Raw genomic sequence first — 23,459 nt, 5'->3', positions numbered from 1 at the left:
GAGAATTAAATGGGGATCACAAGACATCTGTACCACACTGTACAATGACGTCCGTACCTAATACGCTCTTTCAATTCCCTACCCAAGAAGCTCTTTCAATTCCCTACCAAAAGAAACCCATTAAATTCCCTACCCAAGAAGCTCTTTAAATTCCCCACCTAAGATGGCCTCTCAATGTCCCCACCTAAGATGGCCTCTCAATTCCCTACGTAAAGACGTCCTTGCACTGTCCCCACCTAAGATGGCCGTCGGGATTCGCTAACTCGCGCCAATTGACGCCCCCAGCCCCGCCCCTGTGCCTGACCCCCCACCCCCCGGCACACGTGGAGCCGGCATGGAGGAGGAGGGTTGCGTGTGGCTGCTGCCTCGCTCCATAGAGCGCAGGGGCGGGGGAGGCCCTGTGTGGATCAGGCAGGGAGCCGTCGGCGATGTGGGCTGTGTGGTGTGGGACGCAGCCATCGTGCTGGCCAAGTACCTCGAGACGGACGCCTTCCGCCTGCGAGGAGGAGGAGGAGGGGAGGGCGAGCGCAGCTGTTTGCGTGGCCGCAGGGTCCTGGAGCTGGGAGCTGGGACCGGGGCCGTGGGTCTCGTGGCTGCGAGCTGCGGGTAATGCATGAACCCGTAGAACGGTGTTCGTCGCTAATGTTTAGGGGGGGGGGCGGCAGCAAGTTTCGCCGATAAGACATCATCGGTGTGAGGGCCGCCACACGTTCGAAACCATTGGGAGAGGATTTGACAGCGGCACGATGATGGGGGGGGGTCACTCTTTGTGTATTGTCGGGGGCCGCACGTCAGGGGCCTCACGAAAGGCCATAAGGGGGGGCGCCAGTGGCCCGCGGGCCTTGCAGCGATGAGCACTGGCTGAGAGGATGGAGCCCACGGGGGTCGTTACACGGGGGTGATGACTGTACTTCCGGCATGCGGAGTGGGAGGAAGACGTTGTTTCTCTTAAAATGTATTTGTCACTCGTGATGTTACATGACGGTATTGTTGTGTTGTGTGTGTGTTTGGTCCCGTGAACCTGCCAGCGATCGTTAGGCATTTCACGTGGAGACCAGCATTAAACGAATGCCAAAAATCGAATGCACATCGACGATAAAGTAACGACCATTTCCGTTGTCTGTAATTCGTGTTGTGTATCCCCGTGGCCTCAACAGACAGGACGGTAACACCGAGCCTGACACAGGCGCCGTAGACATGGCATTGCCTGACGGGCATTGTATCCGCCGCCTCTGCGTCTCTCTTTCGCCTGTGTCACTCCGTACCCCTGGTCACGTATCTTTTTCACTATCGAGTTGTGTCTCGACATCTCCGCCTCACTTGTTTTGCCTCGCTGTGTTTATGTCTCTGGGTATGTCTCTGTGCGTCTGCATGTCTTTGTCTCGGTGTTGAAACGGCCCTCTTGAACCGGGGGGCCGCACACGACTTTCTTGGGACCTCACCTGTACAGCACAGTTCCAGGAGTTAAAGCCACTTAACCCTTCACACACACACACATCCTGTTACAAGCCATCATGCATGGTTGTTTTTTATCAGTATGTCCAGGACAGGGGACGGCAATCTGGCGACCAATATCCATATTATATTGAGTATTTATTTTCACCGAATTCGAACAAAAATGTCTCTTGTTATTTTGGTTGTCAATCCAAGGTCTCGAGTCAGTCAAGTTTAATCTTCCTGGTTGGTTTTGAGCCAGATGCTGGACGTTGCGCATGAATATAATAATGTATCCAAGAAAGCCTAAGCCTCAAGACTAGATTTTATATTTCTGCATTTTAATATTTGTCCAATTCTTGGAGTACCCAGAGACAAACACGAGGGGATAACGCTCAAATATCTACAGATTGGTTCATTCGCACATTTTCTGTACTGACATCTGGCAAAATCGCAATCCAACAGGTTTTGGAATTACCCAAGTACTGTATGCGTGATCCACAAATCCTTGGATCTCAAATCGTACGCCACCACGCCTGGCCAATATGGAATTTGTTGCTCATCCTTCATATCTAATTGATATTTGTTTTAAGTTGAGTGAGGCTTGCACAATATTGCAAGTGTGCTGTAATATACTATATACGACATTTTCTACAAGGTTGATATTACAATACATGATTCCTCTCTTTGTGTTTGTGCAGGGCTTACGTGACCCTCACGGATCTCCCACAGTTCATGGACCTGATTGAGACAAACATCAAGGACAACTCTGCATTGTTGAAGGGCAGGGCACAAGCCAAGGTACTCGAATGGTCTGTATGGCATTTTTGCCTCCTTAAAATCGCTAAGATATTTAGTAAATTTCGATTTAAAGCTTTCGTGACTGCAGGGATTCATATTCTTGGTTCTTTCGGTAAAGTCACGTAGAAGGGAAATAATTAAATTTAAAAGTTAAAACAGTAAAATTCTCTCGCATAATGACTTTGAGACTCCCCCCACCGCCTACACACTCCACAAGGAGTGACAAACCCCATATCTGCATGTCATCAACATGCTAAATTCCTCTGTTGATATGTAAACTCCTTTGTCAAGGCGCTCTCCTCCCACCCAGCTTAAAATACGCTGCCAAGCTTAGCAGTGTTCATTAGGACGCGGTCTTTCCGACAACTCTGTTCTTCACCTGAGGACAGCTGCTTGCGTTGTGGCTGAAACGTCGTGATAATTTTATTGTTTTATTTGTATTACTTTATTATTTCCTTTCTACGTGACTTTACCGAAAGAACCAATAATATTTAGTAAATGCTCTTTATCGTATTGTTTACTTGAATGAACTACCGTATTTAAATGTCCTCATGTAATGTCAATCTCCTCAAAGGGCTCAGATCTTGCAAGGAACAACATCTGCTTACATCATAAATGATAATGCTGAAATCACTACAGCGAACAAGAGGTCCAAGATAATTTTAAAATAACTTATGAAGACTGAACAAGTTGCTTTTGATTAAAATAGAAAAAAAAAAATCTACTTTATTGCTGAGGATATATGGTTTATTTTACCAGTGATGTAAATGTTCTTTACTTGACCAACATTGAATAAATACTGTAGTTCTTAAACTTGTGAACATTTTCCCTCACAGGGGAAAAAGTATAGAAGAATTTCTTCCTCCTCCTGATTACATACTCATGGCTGACTGCATCTACTATGAACAGGTAATGGCCAGATAACTGCCATCAACGACATGCTCATTCGCAGGTCTTCATTAGTCCAGGCATAAGTAACATAATTCAAGTAATCTATTTGGGTATGGGGTTATATTTAGATTTTATGACTAATTGCACAATTCACCATCTGCAGGGCTATGCTTCATAATCTGAATTTGAGTGTAATGCTAGTTTTATTATGTTTATGTATCTGATGTTTTCATATAATTCGGCTTCGCTACTGCATAAGATTTCTCAGTTATGCAGTCTCGTGTTTTCGGATTGTACCTCATTGTCCGGTACGTCTGACATTTCACTGCACGTTCTGGGAGCTTCTTCAGGAACTGAATATTCACATTAGATTGCTAGAATTCGGATGTATACGTCTAAATATAAACAGATCTCCTATTAATGTGTATGGTTGCCTTCTAGGGTCTTGAGATGCCTTGACATGCTACGAAATTAAAATTGTAATACTGTACCTAGCAAATACCTCTCAGATAAAGTTGTCTTACGGATGCTTTTTGTGTAAGTGTGGTTATATATCTTTACCAGAAAGTGTTGTCTTTTTTAAGTCTCTGGAGCCACTGGTAAGGACTGTTGCTGCCCTGTCTGGGCCAAACACCCTTGTGATCTGCTGCTATGAAGAGCGCACAGCAGGACGCAATCCACTAATACAGAGCAGATTTATACAGGTGAAGTGCGTGCGTGTTTACATGTGGCCTTGGTTAATCTTGGTGTGGTCTGTGATCCACAACAATCCTGTGATATTATTTGGTTCTCTCTATATTTTTATTCACTTTATTTTTAATTATTATTTTCTATCTATGTGATTTTACCTACGTGACTTTATGAAAGAACCAAAGAATTTGAATTCCTGCAGTCACGAAAGTTTTAAGTCAAAATTTATCCTGTAATACCTTTGAGTTTAATTGATAACCCAGTAAATTACGTGTAAGTTGTAATTGATCAGATTAGTATTTTTCTGTATTCAAGAAGCAGGTATAAAACAGTGTTCACCGCATTAGCATTAATGTAAGTTAAGCATAGAATTTGCAATGCACATTCATCAGCAATATTAAATGTTTATAACGCACAAGTTGATGCATGTACGGTATTAGAGAGCATACGTCAGTTTAAATCAATACAGATTAATGCAAACCTAGAAGTTGAATTTTTTTTTAACTCCTGTACAAGTGTGTGCACATTTAGGCCACTTAACTAATTGTACTCAAACTGTGTGTGGCACAGCTGATCGAGCAAGAGTTTGAGGTGGAGAAAATCCCAGTGGAAAATCACGACCAGGAGTTTTGCAGCGACGACATCAACATCTTGCACTTGCGCAAGCTCTGCAATTGACACACGTCACCTTGCATGCAGCGCGGCCAAGGGACCATATTCATACAAGCCTTTTTGTATATAAATTGTGAAAATATGTAACTGCAAATCGTGCATAGTGGGAGCAATCAGTGGCAGTTGTACATTTCTGAGGGTGTCCTCTTGATTTACATTTTTTAAAAGTCTGTTGACTGAGGGCTATTTCAATGTACACGGTTGTGCTTGAAGGTTTGTTTTGACACGTATAAGCATCTCATGAGCCACGGTTCATCCATTGTGTTCCTTTATTTTTGGTTCATAATGTATTTTGCAATAAATAAAATAAACTTTTACATTCTTTTAAATTCATCATTGAGCATACGGGTGCTTTCTATCACCAAATGCAACTGTAGATTTCCATTACACTGATGTCACTTTTAAAATGTTCCAAAGGTGCCCACTTCATTTCAGGTGTAATAATGGCGAAGGACATGCTTTGCACGACTGCAGTCATCCCATGTTGAGTTTGAGCTTGAGGCCTGGTGCAGCCTTTTTGTGGAACATCCCTGTCCACTCTTGTCCTTCTGTGTCTGTGAACATACCTTCCCCTTTTAGCCTGCAGCAAAGAAACACAAGTAAACGAGTTCAAACAGTAACATGCACACGTCTCTTTATTTCTTCTTAATGAAATTATAACCTCTTAATGAGCTTCCAGACTTTCACATGTGTACTACTACTCAATGAAACGTTTCAAAATACTTTTGCTACTGTTGTTACTGGTGAACTGCTTAGTGTGCCATGGTAAAACATTGCCTTTGGTCTTTTCATGCTATGCAGAACTACAAGCCGACTACTGTCATTTAACTCATTGTACACTGTCAGCTACTAAAGAAAAGACTTTGGACAAATATTTCGAGGAGAGCTTTCTTGAATATTTAATAGGGCAGCATATTTCCAAAGATGTATATATTTACTGGTAATGTGCATTTTGTTCAACGCTCAATTATGTGCATGCTGAGCACACATAGTTTGAATTATTTCCACATTCCTATGCACCTATTAATAAGGCCCAGATGGGCAGGACTAAAAAATGTTGGTCTCGTTAAGAATTGAACGTCGAAGATAGTCTAGAAATATAATTTTAAAAATCACTTCAGATTTTGCTGATGACATGTCCAATGAAGATTACCTGCAGGAAATTTTAGAATTACCGAAGAAGGCTGCACAGTTGGGTTTGAGATAAATATGCACAACATAAGTCAAGTACAACAAGATTGGTAATAAATTGAGATATCTGATGGAGGGACACAACTGGAAAGCAGCAGAATATGTATACCAGATCAGTTATGGAGACAAGACGATGATGAGATAAAAAAAAACCCATAAAGGTACAGGAAGAGAGCAGGTTGGAGTTCTTTTGGCAAGCTTAACTATCAAACAGACTCAAAAGAGCTGGGCCATGTGCCATAGCATGCCCAGCACAAAGGTGAATAATCCTTGCTTACTTGTCAGTTATGGAGACAAGACGATGAGATTAAAAAACCATAAAGGTACAGGAGAGAGCAGGTTGGAGTTATTTTGGCAAGCTGAACTATCATAAACAGACTCAAAAGAGCTGGGCCATGTGCCATAGCATGCCCAGCACAAAGGTGAATAATCCTGTCTTACTTGTTGTGTTGAAAGCTTCCGATGTACTTGACTCCACTGGGCCACGTGTAGGTGCCTGTGCCATGGTACATATTGTCGTGGAAACTTCCCTGGTACACGGCTCCCGACAGGTAAACCAGCCGTCCTGTCCCCTCCATCTGTGGCATTGTTCGGATAAAACATTTTAGCATTTTAAAATCAAGTCACTTCTAATCAGACTCCAAGCTCATTTTAACATCTAGCAAATGCCTGCAATTGTGCAAATAATGCTTGAGTGCAGCTCAAGCCCTTCTAATTATTTAACACCTTGGACATTTCACCACTTTGACGAACACCGTTATTCCAAATAAGCCTCCGATCACTGATCCACGAAAGATCTCCAGAATGTATCTCCAAAACAATGGCCAGCATTTAATTCGCATATCTCATCAACCATATTGTGAATCACTGATCTCCAAAATTTCAATCAATGCACCGCTCATAAAAGTAAGCTATTTCCTGAATAATCTGGACGTAGACTAATATGTTGGTATTCAGCTATATGCAAAAGAAAAGAGCAGTGATTTTTGCGAACAAGACTACAGGTTCAGGGTACTATTATTTACAAAAAAAGAACCTAGTGCTCACCTTGTCGTGTTTCCACTGGCCTGTGTAGATGCTGCCCCCTGCCGTGCGATGCGTCCCAGTGCCATGTCGCTCCATCACACCATCCTCACTCTTGCTGTACTCACCCTCTGCAAGATGTGTAGAGAACTGTTGCCCCAAGGAAATCATTGATCTCCAAATAATACCGTGATCCTACAGTGTAAGTCAAAACATAATTGTAATATGTGGGCAAAGCAGCCTTGTGGAAAGTTTGGTCCAAATATATCTTTACCTCTGCCATCAGCCCTTCCTGTAAGCTCAGGGTCATGTAGCTCACAGATACATTTAGAAAGGAACAAATGTTTATGAACTGTGGATAATTCTTCAAACACAGACAAATTGAATACACTTTGGGGAACAATTTCCCTAAGATTTTCTATACCCACACAATTATGCAGGCAACTATAGCAATGTTCTTTAATAACAAATATCTCATCTTTTGAATGCATTTTCTGCACTGCAATCTTGGGCTGTACTTTGTGCTCGAAGTCTCTCTTGCAAAATAGACGTCTCCGTAAACTCTCACAAACTGTAAACAATCGTCATGTTTGAATGTGATTAATCATCCATAATATAGGTTATTTTTAATTTAAAAAAAACATTTAAATCCATAGATGAGCAAAAAATAGCACAAGACCCACCATACCATAAAAGCATAATTGATGTTTTGTAGGATTGTCATGTGTCATAGAAACAACTCGTGTATTTTGTTGGTATATGTTATGTTAGTCATTCAAAGTGCATGAGCATGACATACTTGGGTGTGTCTGATGGATCCTAAGAATGATGAGTCAGATGGGAGGAAAATGTTTAAACAGTTCTCAGGGTGTATTTAAAATGAGTAGAGAAATAACACATGGTTTAAGGCAACTTACATTTCATGCGAGGTATTTGTGCTTACCGTATTTGTCTCCATTGGGGAAGACATATGAACCACTTAATATAACTTGCCCTGAAAAAAAACAACACTACACTTAGAAAACGTAATTTAATTACATATTTACCGATTACAAAAAAATCACTGAGAAAATAATAATACACGTCCAGTTCTGTAATGCCCTTTAACGAGGAATACCTCACTTTTTGACTCGAGACTTTTTAAGTAGTTATCCGAATTGTACAGAGAAATTGAGTTTTCAGGTCCATACAGCGTACAGCCGTTTCAATATGGGCAATTTGTTGTGTCTATTTGTGTTTCTCTCTTGTGATGGGACGTTGCAGGGTGAACGTTGAGATTTATAAGGGCACGGAGTGACCAATAAGGTCTGAAGTGGTCTCTAATAAGGTAGGCATTGATAAGGGGTTGACAGGTATGAGAGTCCTGTATTAGGATGTTTGGTCAATTTCACACATGATTCATTGGTATGGGAGATAAACTCGAGCATGAAAGTGTAACATGCAACGTTCTGCAGAGTCAAGAATCCAATGCTAGACTGCCATCTGCCTCCCTCAAATCCGAAGCCTACAACACCTGGTTTCTCCCAGGCTGTCGCCCATCAGAGAACCAGGTTCAAACATGTTTAGCTTCCGAGATCCATTCACAGAAATTTCACACAAATGCCGATGCTCGTACTGGGACCCAATAACGCAACAATGATCCTCATAAAATAACCAAACTTTACGTATTATAAAACTCAGAATATCAGTAGCTGCAGGGTTGGTGAATCATGCAGAGCTCATGGTCTGCTGTTAAAAACTCCCAACCTGATCATCTCAGATGGCTTTTCATCAACGATACTACAGTGCCTGACCTTTAAACAGTACTATACTGTGTCCGAATGTCTTGATCGAAAATGTAATTCCACAGGACCCTGTTCTGTCAGTCTCTCAAACTTCACCAACATAAACTTAATTTGGAGCTTTGTGGTTCACCAACATACATTTTTGCCTTTTCCCAGGGATTACTCGTGTACATGGGCGTGCTTTTTCTGTTCGTCTTGAGATAGACGTTTTAAAAAGAAATAGAAGCTTTACAGGAAAGAACGCTTGTTGCTGACCAATCTGTAAGGAATGTTGTGGTAATCCCCTATTATCAGAGCATGTTTCTTGTTTGCATGTTCACCACAAGTGCGTGTGGTTAATGCAGACAGGATTCCTTGCAAATAGATTATGTTTGGTGTTTAACATCTTAAAACCTAAATTTTGATTTAAAGATTTCGTGACTGCAGGAATGTATATTCTGGTTCTTTCGGTAAAGTCACGTAGAAGGGAAATGATAACATTTTAAAAAGTGTGAAATCCACAGCAAGAAAATTTGAAAACCGCCACTTTTTTCAAATTTTCTTGCTGTGGATTTCACACCTGATCACGATTGCTTGTGTTGCAGTCGAAACGTCGTGAGAATTTTTATTGTTTTATATTATTATTTTATTATTTCCCTTCTTCGTGACATTACCGAAAGAACCAGAATTAAAAAAAAATATCTTAAAACCTGTTTTATTGCCAGAAAGGGTAAAACCTATTGTTTTATTTTGATACTGGAAAGAAAGGTCACGTATTGTGGCCATCCTCTTGTTCGGTGTGGGGTTTATTCAGCTGAATCGAGCTTCCCTCTCGGATCCAAAACCACTTATGAAGGAATTGGTCAAACATTCCGACGCAGTGCTCTCCAGAACATCACCCCTCAACCAACAAATGAGAATCTTCCTGATAAACATATCACTGTTGTAATATTAACATGACGGTATTCATGCATGTTGCATATTGAATTATTTAGTCGATCTCCCGCCGTCCCGACACCAACTCTTTGCCTTTTGCGTCTCCACTCCACACCGACCGCCCCTCGGACTCTTGCCGATACCAGAAGCGTCTTCTGGTAGAGCCCGAGACGCGGCGTGATGAGCAACAAACGCGACGTTCTCCCCGAGTCCCGTTGACTCTTCAACTCACCCGACATTGACTCGAGCTTTAACGCGCCCCACCACCACCACCACCACCTATCGAGGCTGCAGCCGCCGCTGTGGTTATCGCTGCCGTTGTGTTCAGCGCGCGAGCTCGGCCTCTTCGCCGCCTCTGTGCAGCTTCGTCGGAGGTTAAAGTCGTCGTCGTCGTCTCCCTCGCGGCTCTGTAATTGACCGCCGAGTTGTTAGTTTAAGCGGCGGCGCCGCTGTCAACAAAAGCCTCGGGCCCTCGGTAACCGTGGCAACGCGGCAGCTTCCGGTCGTCGGTGCTACGTCGTGCGGAAACGCGCAATTATGGCAACGTAAGACGTTCCGGGCGGTGGAAGAGAGGAAAAAAGCGCAGCAAAGTCGTGCCCGAATAACTGTTACAACGGTAAAGAGCGTTTCGCGTAACATTTACGGATACATAAAGACTCGATTTTTATTCACGTACGGTTGATTAGCGCTAGATAATAAACGAGCGTTTTAGCTCCCGAGTTTGAAGCGGCTTCGTTCTGAACGATCGCGATCGCCGATTGTTTCCGCGGACAAAAAAGGATTTGGTTCCGGTCTCGGCAGCATGGCGCCGCTCGCGTGAAGCCGGCGTCTGGAGCAGCGTGAGGTGACGCGTCTCTCAATTCCTTCTCGTTCAACTATCGATCCCCCCTGTATTTACCACCACTACTACTACACACGCGCACGAAACGGCGAATAATCTGTCGGGTTTTTCTGTTTGAAGTGTAGCTTCTGTCCTGTTACTCGATCGGCTTGTGTCGCCGCCGCCGCGGCTTGCATTGTGTCATCGCCGCCGCCTCCGCCGCGTGTTGCCGAACCCCCTCGGGCTCCTGTTCGCTCTCGTCGTGCGTCTCACCGCTGCGGGAAGCGGCTCTCGGTCGGCGGGGTGGTGGGGGACGACGGCTGGTAATGGCTCTGTCGGTTTCACGACAGCCGCGTCGTGTTCACGGTGGCTGTGTTCATTCACAATGGCTCTATCGGTTCATCATGGCCGTGCCGGGTTCGTCATGGCAATGTCGGATTGGTGATGGGATACACGATTTTACAATGGGCTCATAAGAGGCTACGAGGCTTCATAATGGCCATGCCGGGTTCATAATTACGGTGTCATTCTCATCCGATTAGCACGTTTGGCTACGTACGGTGCGAAAGAAGTTGGACGTACTTACGTTTGTAATGGCTGTGTTCCAAATATATCAGATAGAGAAACGTATACGCACACTTGATATGATTACAGTTCTTATATAAGCTCTATTTGGAGAATTCGAATGGAAACGTCTGATACAAGCACACTTCGATAATAAGGCATTATAGCAAGCTTCTACTGCACCATAATTCGCAGTCTTTTTTGGATGTGAAAAATAATTTCGCGCGGTTTAAAAGCATTATACATTCTCGACACTACTCCCGGGGATAAACAGTGAACTCTGTGACCTAAGTTCAATTCCCAGCCAAATCTAACATTAGTGGCGATTCATGTCTGAGCAGTTCCTGAGTCCCTCCCCACCACCCCTCCCTCTCACGCCCCCTGCATGCACCCACCCGCACTGGAGAAGTATGGTTAGCGTGGTTGAAGTATGGTGAAATGACCACAACCTGCACGGCGTAGGGAGGCCTTCATCCTGAAGTGGATTGACAAAGGCTGCATGTTTACTCACACACTCACATTGTTTTGCTGGGTGTGATTGTGTCATAGTGCTTGAGCCAGTTACTAGTCGCTGCTGACTGACACAGTCAATGAGCCTTCCTGTATAGTGACATTCACAAAGCCTAATATGGTGATAGGTTGATACCTAAGTGAGATTTGTGGGTGAAGGGCGTCAGCCAGCGAGTTACGTAATTATGTAACTCTTCCTTTGCCACCCCTGCTGTCTCGACCTCACCCCCTGGCCTCTTGTCGTGTGTACTGATAACTTCCTTCCATGTTCGCAACTTGGCTCAAATCCTTTCCTACACGTATCATTGAAAACCTGTTGCCGTCATAGGGCCCTCCTTCTTCAATGTTTTCCCCCTTCTCCCAGTGTGCCCCCACTTGCACAGGATCTTTGGATGTGGTCATATTTCTATGATTAATGGATTAAAATGTTGTTATAAACGCATCTCAGGAAGATAAAACACCATACACTGTATATCTTGGCGTGTACATTGTTTGTCTCCGTTTTTATTTGAGTTTGAAGATTCGGTAATGAGCAAAAAGGCTTCAAACCAATGTAGTGCAGTAGAGAAGTTTTATAAACTTCGCAACCTCAGTAACAGTGTCAAAATAATTATAATACAATATTAGGGATATGAATTTGGAAGGTAGTTGTTTGTTAAAGGTTGGTTAAGGTAAGCCATTGCTGGTTGATGGGCCTCAATGAGAGGGTGCTGTGGAGAAGCCCCTCTCGTGAGTATTCCGGCCTCCGTCTATGTTCGCCAGACTGCTTGGAAGAGATGGGATGCAACGAGCTTAACCCACTGTGGAGTAACCATTCATATAGCCGGGTGCATAGAACTCGGGGGATTTAATAAAGCTGTAATTGTTTTCAACTGCCACGCTGGGAGATCAAACCGGCGAGCTCTGGATTGCATGTACTGACAATCACAACGATGGCAGCATCGATTATCTATTGTTTTTGAAAATATTTTCTCGTGGAATAAATCAGTGGTTTCACACATACACAACTGAATGCACATCACCATCCCACCGTGGATGAATACATCTGTCTGTGCAGGTCTGACAGGGGTGTTTTGTGAGCATTTCTGACTAAAAACTAAAATGGACAATCAATTTCAATCTTAATTTGTCATATGCCCAAGTGAAAAGCCACTTTATGACGAAACTAAGGATTTTTCACATCTCGAATATACTTGAAATCATGGAATTGTTCAGAAGTGACATCCCAATTACTTAACTTCCATCCATTTTATCACAACATTAATGTAGTAACATCATCAGAGCTCTATGACTGAGCACACCTGACCATTGTTTCAAAATCGGTTTTCTCCTTCACTAAATTTAAACTTGCAAGAAAAGTAGAATCTTTCACGGATGTAATTTTGTTTTCTCTGCTTGCAGTTGTGCGACACCGAGAATGAGCAAGGTGGTGAAGAGACGTGGTGCTGCGCGGCCCAACCGCGGCGGTGGCCGCGGGAATAAGCCGAGAGGCAGTGCCTCCAGGGGGGGCGGTGGCCGTGCTTCTGCGAGTCCAAAAAAGAACACCAGCCACTTTTGGGATGATGGCGACGATGACTTTGTGCTAGCGCCGAGGTTCGACGGTATGCCTAGGTCAGTGAGGCTGCACTGATGAGTGATATTAATATCGCCCGCACATAAATATTGCCTCTGAAAGAGATGTATGAACTGAAAGCGGACGAATGTCTTGGAATAGTGTTTCTCAAACGCCAGTCCTCAATATCCGCTATCGTGCACATTTTCATGATTATCAACCACCGGGTTATATGCAACATTTAGCAGCTATATTTTAATATAAATGGATAATATTGAAAATGATGCTGCACTTTGGAGGGTCGCAGAGACTGAGTGACACTGCCTGATGGTGTAACATCACGTGTTATGTTAATACACTTACAAAATTGCTTTAAAGTTCCATTGCTTTGAGATTATGAAAGTTGACAAGCGTATTTAAGTATTTTTTGTAACCATGTTTTTGATCATGTTTCTTTTTAGGTCCTCTGGGGCTGGTAAAGGAGGGCAGGGTGGTGGTGGTGGTGGTGAAAGAGGTGGTGGTGGTGGTGGAGGAGGTGGTGGTGGTGGTGCAGGAAAAGGTGGAGCTCGGGCGGGAGGTGGAGGCTCTGGATCAAAAAGCAAGAATGGGCTGGGCGGTGGCAGTGGTGGTGGCGGTGGTGGCGGTGGTGGCGGTGGTGGTGGCGGTGGTGGCGGTGGTGGTGGTGGTGCGGGAGGAGGTGGTGGCGGAGGAAAAAGCCGTGGGGGGGCGCGACAGGAGTCACGGGTCCCTCTGCAGAAGCTGCGCATGACGAGTGCTAATCAGGAGCACGTCAAAGAGCTGCTCCGGGTGCTTCAAGGACAGGAGCCTGAGACAGAGTGAGTGCCTCTTTAAACAATAAAGGACATTTTAAATATATCCACTGTATGTGTAGACAGGTAGCATCTTTGTGTTTAATGTGATTCAAAACTGGGTTTTAATTGCTCTGGACAATTTTGGCATTGTTATATTTTTCCATGATTGCCTTTGATGTCATTATTGTACCAGATGTCATAGTAATTTTTGTTATCACAAGAACGTTTTTAAAGTGCTGTTTTAAGGGTTTTGGGAGGATTTTGTGAATTTAAATGCCTGGTGAATTGTGAGGTATGTGCTGAAGTATGGTCAAACAAGCCTGGTGACTATCACAGCGTGGGGAGGTCGTCATTTGATGAACGGCTGTAAATGATATATATTCTATATTAAGTGTGGTCGAATTCAGTCATTTCTTTTTTGTTTCATTAAATATTTACCAACGAGTAAATAATTAATGTATTAATCATAATTCATATAAATTATTTGGCATTGGTATGTTCTTTTGCTGTGCTTATTTTATCCCAGCTCTCTCATAAAAGAGACATCTGATTTCTATATCTGGCTGTCTTTTTGTCTAAATTTAAACGGCTGTTCACGTTGCATGGGAATTGGACCCATTGGCACGAAGGTTAACCCGAGTTCTTGCAGTGTGGATTGGCAGGGCATTGCACTGACACGGCATGGTTTATGCGTGTCGAGGGTGTGATAATGTTGTGTTGGTTGGTGACGGGCGAGCAGGGACAGCGATTACGAGGAGGATGAGTCGCGAGGCGATGAGGAGTACTGGGAGGCGGACCAGGAGTTGCTGGTGGAAGATGTTGTGAACCACTGCGAGAGCCCTCGGCCTGAGCCCATTTCTCAGGCTCAGGTGTCCCCCTTCGCCGTGCACAACCTCACCAGGTGTGGAACAAAACACCGCTGTGCCGTGTCAACATTAAACACCACTTGTAGGTATCAGTGTGCATTGCTTGCATGCAATCTACCTGTCGATTTTCTAGCATTCTTACATTAGCAGAATGTAATAGCGGTGCTGTTCCCCTTTCGGCTTTCTCTGGTCTAACACATGGCCACAAACAAGGCTGTCTCTGGTGTGGGCCAATCAGTTTCAAAGACCGTGCGTATATAATTATCAGCACATGTTTGTTTACATGTTTGTGCCACAAGTATGTGTGGTTAATGCAGATCTGATGCCTTGCAATAGGTGTCGATTTGGTGTTTGAACATCTTAATACCTGTGTTATTGCCAGAAAGGTTAAAGCCTATTTTTCTTAGTTCATCATTTTGATACTGCCAAAAAAGGTCTCCGTCGATAGGAATGTGTTGGTTGTCAGATTGTGCAGCTCGTAATTAGAACGCTGCAACCTCAAATCTCATTCAGTCAGCTCAGCCCTTCTTCCAGGATCAGTATAATGAGTACTATTGTGGGAAGACACAGATGACATAAATCACCCAGAATGCTCCCAATCTCCTTAGTTCTCAGAAGTTAAACAAGGCTGTGCTGGATCGTGCTTGGATGGGCAACTAACATGCATGAGGCAGGTGTTATAGGCGACGATAGGGCTATTTATGAGCAATAGAGGGCAGTGCAGAAAAAAATGCATTGTTATGCTGTACTATGTTCCCATGTTGTTTCCTCTCCAACTTCACCTAAGCACACTGACCAGTGTGGTGAAGTATAGTCAATAAACCCCTTTCCACAATTGGTGTGGGGAGGCCCACATTCAGCAGTAGATTGACAAAAGGGCTCTACATATAGATGTGGGAAGTCAACAGTCGTTATTATTACGGGTCAACTTGCTCCTACCATATGAATGTCGAATTTCCACGCCTGACTCTGAGCAGCAGCACGACATGCAGATTAATGCGCATATAAGTGAGAACGTAACATTTCCAGCAGAATTCATCCTATAAAATCGGCCAATGTGAGAATATCGTCGCAATGTTTACAATATTGTTAACAGGTTTTTTATCCTGTCAGGTACGGCTTCGACAGGTCGCGCTGCGAGGCCACTTTGCGCCGATGCGACGGAGACATCGGAGCTTCCTTGGAGTTGCTGCTGACCCAGTGCTTCCAGGAGAGATTTCCAGGAAGTTTTAATTATGCCAACGCTGACATTTCCTTGGACGACTGCTTGGAACAACGGAAGGAGGAGGCCTTCGCCCTGGAGTCCATCTTCGGCTCAAACTTCATTGAGCGAATTCCGAACAGGGTGTGGCTCGTCAGCCTAGAGCTGAGCTTCCTAACGGACAAGCTGAAGAACAAGGCCCCTCACCAGATGCAGAGGGCCGACGAGAGGCTCAAGGAAGACGCTGGGCCCGTGTGCAGGTTTTACCTACGGGGTGGCGGCTGTCGCTTCGGGACACGCTGTCGGCAGAGGCACGTGGCGCCCACAGCCGACGGTACTTCGGGAGGAAAATCTTCCATCGCCGAGCCGCCTCAGTCCATGTACCAGCTCGAGATCCGCTTCCCCGCCAACAACCGCTACCCGTGCGTAGCTCCTCTCGTGGCGTTCGTGTCCAGTAACGTCCTGCTGCCGGCGTCGTTCTGCTTGTACGCTAGCGAGCTGCTGTACGCCGAGGCGGGGGCGCTGGCCGCAGAACGGCTCCCGGCCGTGTTCACTCTCGCCATGCTGCTGCAGGAGAACGAGGCCAGGGTCACGGAGCTCCTGAAGAGGGCGGAGCACAGTTTTAGCCTCCCCGCGCCACAGCTGGCTCCGATCAAGATGCCGCAGCCGGCCTCGGTCGTCAAGGCACCGCCGCAGAGCGCTATCGCCAGCAGAGCACCCCGGTGAGTGAGTCCAGTGGTAGTAATAATTGTCGTTATCATCATCATTACCATTATCATCAATTAGCCGGGCAGTCGTGGCGCATGCCTTGAATCTAGCACTGGAGGCAAGGGTTGGTGGAACACATAAATGTTGTGTAACCTCCTTCCCGTGGGCATCAAGGAGCCATACCCTATCCTTCCAGGAGAAGTTGATACAGCAAACTGTGGCCTTTGTTCCATATATATGGGATAGAGTGTTGCCACCTCACATGCGTGGGTTTTCTCCGGGCGCTCGGGTTTCTTCCCACATGTAAACACTCATTAATTAGACAATAACACATGTTTCGAGGGCTTCAGAGCTTTGAGGGGAATTTGGTGCTGTCTCCTCATCGCCTGGCCGCCTTTCCGACATTTCTGGTTCCTCGTGCCATTCTCTGACTTCAACAGTAAGTGAATACTGTTCGTATTACAAGTTGAAATTATTAGGAATCACCATTTTCAGTTACAAGATGATGTGCCATGAAAAGTCACAGGTGTAATTTTAATGGTAAATTTTGATAAAGTGCAAAGCTATCATTGGGGATGCTGCGTAAAATGAAACGGTAAATATTGTATTCAGTAGTCGTCTTAAATAATTTATAATAATATTTCGAGCTTTGTCGGGTCAATGTAGGCTCAATTCCCAATGGTATAGTTGGAGTGGTCTTGATCACGAATGTAATGGGGCTTGTGTTCTTTACTCGAAATGTGATGCTGCTTGCTGACACTGCTCCTCTCTGCCACTGTAACCGCCAGACCCAGAGAAGAGTTGGAGCCGCGTCCCCAAAGCGAGACACTGCCGTGGAGGCAGCGGCCCTGGGAGACCAGGGCGGCCAACGCCATCGACCCCGTCGACCAGACGCGCGGCAAGAAGCCCAGCATCCAAAACGGCCCCGGCGAGCGAGCTCGCGACGACAAGCGGGGCAACCGGAACGGCCCCAGGGATTGCGTGCGTGGCACAGCCCAGGGGCCGACGATGACGCCGCCGCCGGCGGTGTCGTCGCGCGACGGCGCGGAGGAGGACGGAGACGACGCGAGCACGGTCGGCGTGGAGCCCGAGAGTTACGTGCGCCTCAAGCAGCGGCAACAGGAGCGCAAGCGGCGAGACCGCCGCCAGCAGGACACGCTCGCACAGAATGCCAAGCTCTGCCGCCAGTACCGGGAGAAAATGGTCCGCATTTTTTTTTGTTGCATTTGTTTTTATCGCTTTTAAGCGCGTGTGTTTTTTGGATTTTCTTTTCCTCCCAGTTCAATTGTGCACACTTGCAGCCTTTCTTCAGTTTGGCGGCAAAACATTTCCACGTTATGAGCCACTTTGTTAGGCTGTCATTTTGTGGCTAGGTTGCTTCTGAGAAAGAGCAATATTTCTCAATGGGCCTTAACCTGGTAAAATTTTTATAATAAATTCAACATAATAGTTACTGTTGAATGATGGCCTCCCCATGTCAGGGAGGTCTTTGCTTATAACTAACTAAATTTTCCTCTACAAAATCAATATCTGCACTGTTGCAGTACAGCATCTATAGATGCAGTCGGAATTTAGATGCTCATTCACCTTCAAATTGTATTCTATGATTCACAGCCCGACTCCCAGTCACCGATTCATTGGTTGGCGTGTGCGTTTGACGTGCGTCCTAATTGAATGTGCGCTTCGCGTCGTTGTACGTGGCAGTCAAGCCGGCAGTACCAGTCGATGCTGCAGGAGCGGAGCAAGCTGCCTGCCTGGGAGGAGCGCGAGCTCATCCTGGAGCTGCTGCAGTTGCACCAGGTGCTGGTTGTCAGCGGTATGACGGGGTACGTCCACGCACAGCCCCTCTGCTCGCGTGAATCACGATCGTAGACTTCACCAGAGTCCACAAACAGCCGAATAAACAGCGCGGTGGCGAGACGTTAACTCCCTCGTCTGGTATGCAGGAGGTTGTGGGTTCGATCCCGACCCCGACACCTGTATCTTTTGAGTTTGCATGTTTTTCTCCCCGTGGTTGCGTGGATTTTTCCCCAGGTCCTCCGGTTTTTCCCTCCACATTAAGTTATTTGTTCTTCTCTGCATAAATATATGAATATTTCATGGGTATATTAATAATTTTTTATTGATTAATAGTTACCTGTCTAATTCATTCTTTTTTTCGTTATTGATGTTGGTATTAATTGTGTTGAAGGAATTGCAGATTACGAGGAATCTGGCAGTATCCACAATGGGAACGCTTCCTCCATGCGTCTCTGCATGTCTAATGATCATAACGCTTTCATGTTCATTCATAAGTATCAATGCCTTGAAAAGAAAATGCTATAATAGGTGATGTGTTGGACAATGCTTCTTGTTGATTTTAAGTGCTTTGTGGAAGAACTTTAGCCACAAACATGACCTGTGATATATTGTTCATTTTACGACGGTGGTATTGACGAACGTGTTGCGCTTATTTATTAACAACGGTTGTGCACCACTGCTAACGCAGCATCACCACATTTCACATGTCGCACGCCCGTTGACCTCTTTGACGGCGGCTAACTGCGCTCTCTTGTTTTGGCATCGGTCGGAAGGTGCGGAAAGACCACGCAGGTTCCCCAGTTCGTGCTGGACGCCTCCCTGCAGGGCTCGCCCGCGAACGTCTGCAACCTCGTGTGCACGCAGCCGCGCCGCATCTCCGCCATCTCCGTGGCGGAGCGCGTGGCCCGCGAGCGTGCCGAACGCCTCGGCGCCAGCGTCGGGTACCAGATCCGGCTGGAGAGTGTGCAGGTGACGGTGGTGGAGTGGCACTCGTGCTAGGCAGGGGTGGGGGCGCTTAGGAACCTGCTCCAGTGCCAACGTGGCATCTCGATTTGCGTGATGTGCTTAAGTGCCGACGGGCAATATTTTGGATTCATTATTTTGTCACGTCAATGTGTTAAGGAAGACTCCTCGTATAATTGTCTTTTCAAATAAAGATGCTGGGGTGACATTGTGGGCAGCAGAGGGCAGTGCAGCAAAATAAATGTTTAGCTGCAGTATGCTCCCAGCTCCTGCTTCAGGTTGTGCACCAAGTCTGCCGCCTGCAGAAGCCAAAAAATCATCAGCACGTGGCAACAGAGATGATCGTTTCTGGCAATGAGAGCAGTGCAGCATTTGTGTAGCCCGCCTTCTCAAAGTCACACCTACCGATGTGACGAAGTGTAGGCAACTAAACCACACAACTTGTGGATTGGCAAAGGAGTTGACCGAGGGTATGGTTGTAAGTTGGTGAGGCCGTGGAATAGAAAGAGTCCGTGATGAGGTTGAAGGCTTGAATAAAGGGTCTTGGTATTAGCTGGGGTATCCGATTGCACATGCCTCTGTTGCTGTATTTTGACTTGTCCGTGCGCCGCTGTACGTTTGCCCTCCGCCAGTCGTCGGCAACGCGGCTGCTGTACTGCACGACGGGCGTGCTGCTGCGGCGGCTTGAAGGTGACCCGATGCTGCAGGGGGTCACGCATGTTCTCGTGGATGAGGTGCACGAGCGCACGGAGGAGAGGTAAGGACTACCGGTCCCACTAACCACCACCTGGGCTGGCATCGCCACGAGCCACTCGACACACGCAAGGGATAGGCGCGTCGCGCTTTGCCCTCCTGCGATTCGATACAATTCAAGTGTCACGATTTGGTGTGGCAATTCGATAAAAAAATAATGGGTAGCACCTTTAGTGACTGTCGGGGTGTACAACTTGCACGAGCTGAAAATTAAAACATTTTAAACACACAATTGGATGCATATAACGTTTGTCTTAATTTATGTTTTATTAATGCGTCATTACATAACTAATGGGAAAGCCAGTTTGATAATTAATCAGACCAGGCTTACAAACAGTTGAGATGCAAAAACTACGTAACATTATAGAAGGACAATATGCTGCGATACAATTTGGATTATATAAGCATCTGCATCTCAAGACCCAGTGCATGAGAAAAATACACTTATATTATGATTTGGCATGTAAAGATACGTGTATTAAAATGAATGCGTATGCTCGCAATCATTGCACTCTGATGATCACCTACCCAAGCACTTGTCCACCTCAACCCCTGGAAGGCTTCTGAGTTGTAACGAGATTGGGTTGATTTGGGTCAAAGGAATTTCAATGCTATTATATGTTGACTGCTATGCGAGTCTTGATTCAGAAGATGGCGCCGTGTTGTTATCCGCTCCGTGTGTGCAGTGACTTCCTTCTGATGGTGCTCAAAGACCTCATTGCCCAGCGGAGTGACCTCCGCGTGGTGCTCATGAGTGCCACGCTCAACGCACAGCTCTTTTCTGAGTACCTCTACGGCTGCCCAGTCGTGCACATACCAGGCACGTGGCTACCCAGTTTGACCTGCACAGTCTACAGATTTCACGTGAAGCACTAGCCTAGTAGATGCGTTGCAGTGTTTTCAAGCACACTCACTCTGCATGTAATGACATACCCTCACCCTTCCCAGTGAGCCGATACATTCGATTGATTATCGGCCGCAAGTCCATCCAAGAGTTGATTTATTATTTGTCTTATTTTTTACCATCTCCATTGTTAGGGGTGCCACGGTGGCGAGATGTTAACTACCTCGCCTGGTATACAGGAAGTTGTGGGTTCGATCTAGACCCTGATTCCTGTATATTTGGAGTTTGCATGTTCTCCCCGTGGTCGGGTGGAATTTTCTCAGGGTCCTCCAGTTTTTAAAACATGCGTTTAGAGTATTTGGCTGCTTTAAATTTCCACATGATAAGCCACTTCGTTGAGCTATTATTTGTGGGTTCTGAAAAAGAGCTATATTGCTAAGTGGGCCTTACCTGGTAAAATATTTTAAGTTTTGTCTTATAATTAATTTCTCTCTTGTTCAGTTGTGTTAGGTCCATTATAATAAATGTAACATGAGCATAATATTTCCGGTTATGTTGTGTAAATGGCGGTTTATTGCTCGGAAAATATTTATGAAAGAATCTAAGGTGATCAATGCAAATGTAATTTTATTCATGTGTTCATGTTAACTTGGCAGAAGTTCATGTTGATTCTAACAATTCCACGTCATCCTTTTAATGATACAGGCCAATGCACATCATGCTCATAGCTGCCCTTACAACGCTTGTAGACACTGCAGTAACAATAGATTCTAATGTAGGTGTTTTTTTCCGAAATGACATAAAATAATGACGTTGCATTTAATCAATCAAACGCTAACAAGTTATGTTTGCTTTCAAACTCAGGGAGAACATTTCCAGTGGACCAGTATTTCCTTGAAGATATCATTGACCTTACTGGGTGAGTCACTGAATGATCGTTGATGTGTTGGTACCCTTTCTCCTGCAAAACAGATACAATTTGAAAAGTGATGGTTGGTAACAGCTCCCTTTACCACAGGCAGCCTTTACTCATATGTCCTTAGCTGTGTCTGCTCACAATGCAATCTGGATCTGTGCTGTAAAGGTGCAAAAAAAAATGGAAAAGAAAACCTTTTAGTTCAGTGCTCTTCGTTCGAATTTCACGTAATGGGGTGGAATCAATAGCTGCTATTTCAAGGCATGGTCATTGTTGTGGAGATCATGGTTGTGTTTATTCTCACTTGTGCTTCTGGTTTTTCTCCAGTGATTACATGGTTTTACACTGTGGGTAGGTTTGCACATCATGGTGGTATAAAGTGTAAAGACCCCACCACTTTATTTAAACCGATTATCAGGGTGTCCACATATGTGCATAGCCCTGAGTGCATACAACATGCAAATGCATCTTACATTTAATTACATCTGGGTTAGAAGCCGTTTTTTCCCAGAGGTCAGATGAGAAATAAATTGCATAATGCTGAAGAAAGTATAGTATACAAAACACCCAGAAACAAGATAGTACTATTTTTACTCGTACTCTTTGGGTCTTTCTGTAAAGTCACGTAGATAGAAAACTAATAGATCACGACGTTTCGATCGCAACACGGGCAGTCGTCTTGAGGTGAGAGAGAGAGAGAGAGAAAGCTACTGAAACGAGGTCTTGTCAAGGCCTGAGATGGGAGTCCCCTCAGGGTGAGAGGGCGGGGCTGGAGATGGTCTCCCTGAGGCTGTGGAAGTGGCCATTGTATCGTGAGTGATTAGAATGTCAATGATGCATCGGTGGCAGAGCGAGTAGGACATCCAAGCTGTCAATGCAAAGACATCCAACTCAGAGAGTCGGCTAACATGACACCTGAACATGAAACCTAAACATAAGTAAAATTAATTAATGAACAAACAGGTTAAATGAGTATTCAGCAAGGCATAACGGAGGAACTGTAAAATAAAAATGTCATGTGCACGTGACATAAGAAAGCTCAACAAAGCAATGCTGTACCAGGTGAATAAAGACAATACACGTACAGTATTTGAATTGGGCTAGATAAAATGGAAATGTGGATAAATGTCAAGAGAATGCAAGTTGCTATGGTAGCTTGAAATGAGATCCCAAAGGGATTAGATGCGAGTGCATAGAGATTAGCTGGTGTACGGTGGTAATTTAACTCCTGTATACAGGTACAGTGAAGTGCTGTTTGCGAAAACCTTTACATAGGTTCCTTGGATGACGTTTTAATTTTTAACGGTTTGACGTCAATGTTTAAAACGTCACTGCCGTCCGTATCCCCACTCTCTGCGCAGCTACATCATTGAACACGGCAGCCCGTTCATGCGTCCAGCCGTGCGCGGCGGCCCAGATGGTGGCAAAGGGAAGGGCGCAAGTGCCAGTGGAGCAGGAGGGCGCCGAGGCAAAGGAGGTGGCATCCTGGGACAACTGGAGGAAGAGCTTTCGCGCTCGCTGACTCTTTCGCCAAGAAACGCGGTGCCTGTCAAGGAAAAGGCTCCGGACCACACGCTTTCCATCCAGCAACTGCATAGTCGATACATAGGCGAGACGGCACACTACCTTGTTCTACTCTCTCGGGGTTTTTACAGCATTAGCATGATTATCAGCAGCAGCAGCAGCAGACTCATCATCATACAGCATGATGTATATATGTATGTTAAACTTATTTTGCACTGTACGTAG

At 45.2% G+C, this 23,459-nt stretch overlaps 3 protein-coding genes across 7 annotated transcripts in view; 2 read left to right on the top strand and 1 right to left on the bottom strand.

Moving 5' to 3' along the window:
* The first annotated feature begins 311 nt into the window (after positions 1–311).
* Positions 312–4,821, top strand: VCPKMT (valosin containing protein lysine methyltransferase). The gene is made up of 5 exons (XM_078602237.1): positions 312–606; positions 2,136–2,246; positions 3,072–3,144; positions 3,711–3,830; positions 4,387–4,821. Exons 1-5 carry the CDS (start codon positions 335–337, stop codon positions 4,492–4,494), a joined length of 684 nt encoding a protein of 227 aa, XP_078458363.1. The 5' UTR covers positions 312–334; the 3' UTR covers positions 4,495–4,821.
* Positions 4,740–10,168, bottom strand: MORN2 (MORN repeat containing 2). 4 transcript variants are annotated; one of them, XM_078602240.1, is made up of 5 exons: positions 9,634–10,168; positions 7,646–7,696; positions 6,727–6,833; positions 6,121–6,257; positions 4,740–5,068 (listed from the first exon to the last, which is right to left on the bottom strand). In XM_078602240.1, exons 1-5 carry the CDS (start codon positions 9,638–9,640, stop codon positions 4,963–4,965), a joined length of 408 nt encoding a protein of 135 aa, XP_078458366.1. In that variant the 5' UTR covers positions 9,641–10,168; the 3' UTR covers positions 4,740–4,962. The 4 variants fall into 4 exon arrangements, with proteins under 4 accessions (XP_078458366.1, XP_078458364.1, XP_078458365.1 ...); XM_078602238.1 differs by having other exon boundaries at positions 4,740–5,042; positions 9,634–10,166; XM_078602239.1 differs by having other exon boundaries at positions 6,727–6,897; positions 9,634–10,147.
* The window catches only part of DHX57 (DExH-box helicase 57), a 28,517-nt gene continuing 14,975 nt past the window's right edge, over positions 9,918–23,459 (top strand). The window contains exons 1-13 of one of the 2 annotated variants that reach the window (XM_078602235.1): positions 9,918–10,245; positions 12,697–12,906; positions 13,309–13,511; positions 13,542–13,683; positions 14,399–14,560; positions 15,639–16,448; positions 17,223–17,637; positions 18,139–18,260; positions 19,008–19,203; positions 19,830–19,954; positions 20,637–20,770; positions 21,659–21,713; positions 23,072–23,319. In XM_078602235.1, the coding sequence (XP_078458361.1) occupies positions 12,713–12,906; positions 13,309–13,511; positions 13,542–13,683; positions 14,399–14,560; positions 15,639–16,448; positions 17,223–17,637; positions 18,139–18,260; positions 19,008–19,203; positions 19,830–19,954; positions 20,637–20,770; positions 21,659–21,713; positions 23,072–23,319 (2,806 nt within the window). In that variant the 5' untranslated portion in view covers positions 9,918–10,245; positions 12,697–12,712. Of the gene's footprint in view, positions 10,246–12,696; positions 12,907–13,308; positions 13,512–13,541; positions 13,684–14,398; positions 14,561–15,638; positions 16,449–17,222; positions 17,638–18,138; positions 18,261–19,007; positions 19,204–19,829; positions 19,955–20,636; positions 20,771–21,658; positions 21,714–23,071; positions 23,320–23,459 lie in introns of those variants that run through there. The other variant, XM_078602234.1, reaches the window with a different exon arrangement.

The sequence above is a fragment of the Lampetra planeri genome, chromosome 18 (assembly GCF_965212315.1).
Source record: "Lampetra planeri chromosome 18, kcLamPlan1.2.h2, whole genome shotgun sequence".
NCBI lineage: Eukaryota > Metazoa > Chordata > Hyperoartia > Petromyzontiformes > Petromyzontidae > Lampetra > Lampetra planeri.
This window is presented reverse-complemented; position numbering and strand designations above follow the sequence as displayed.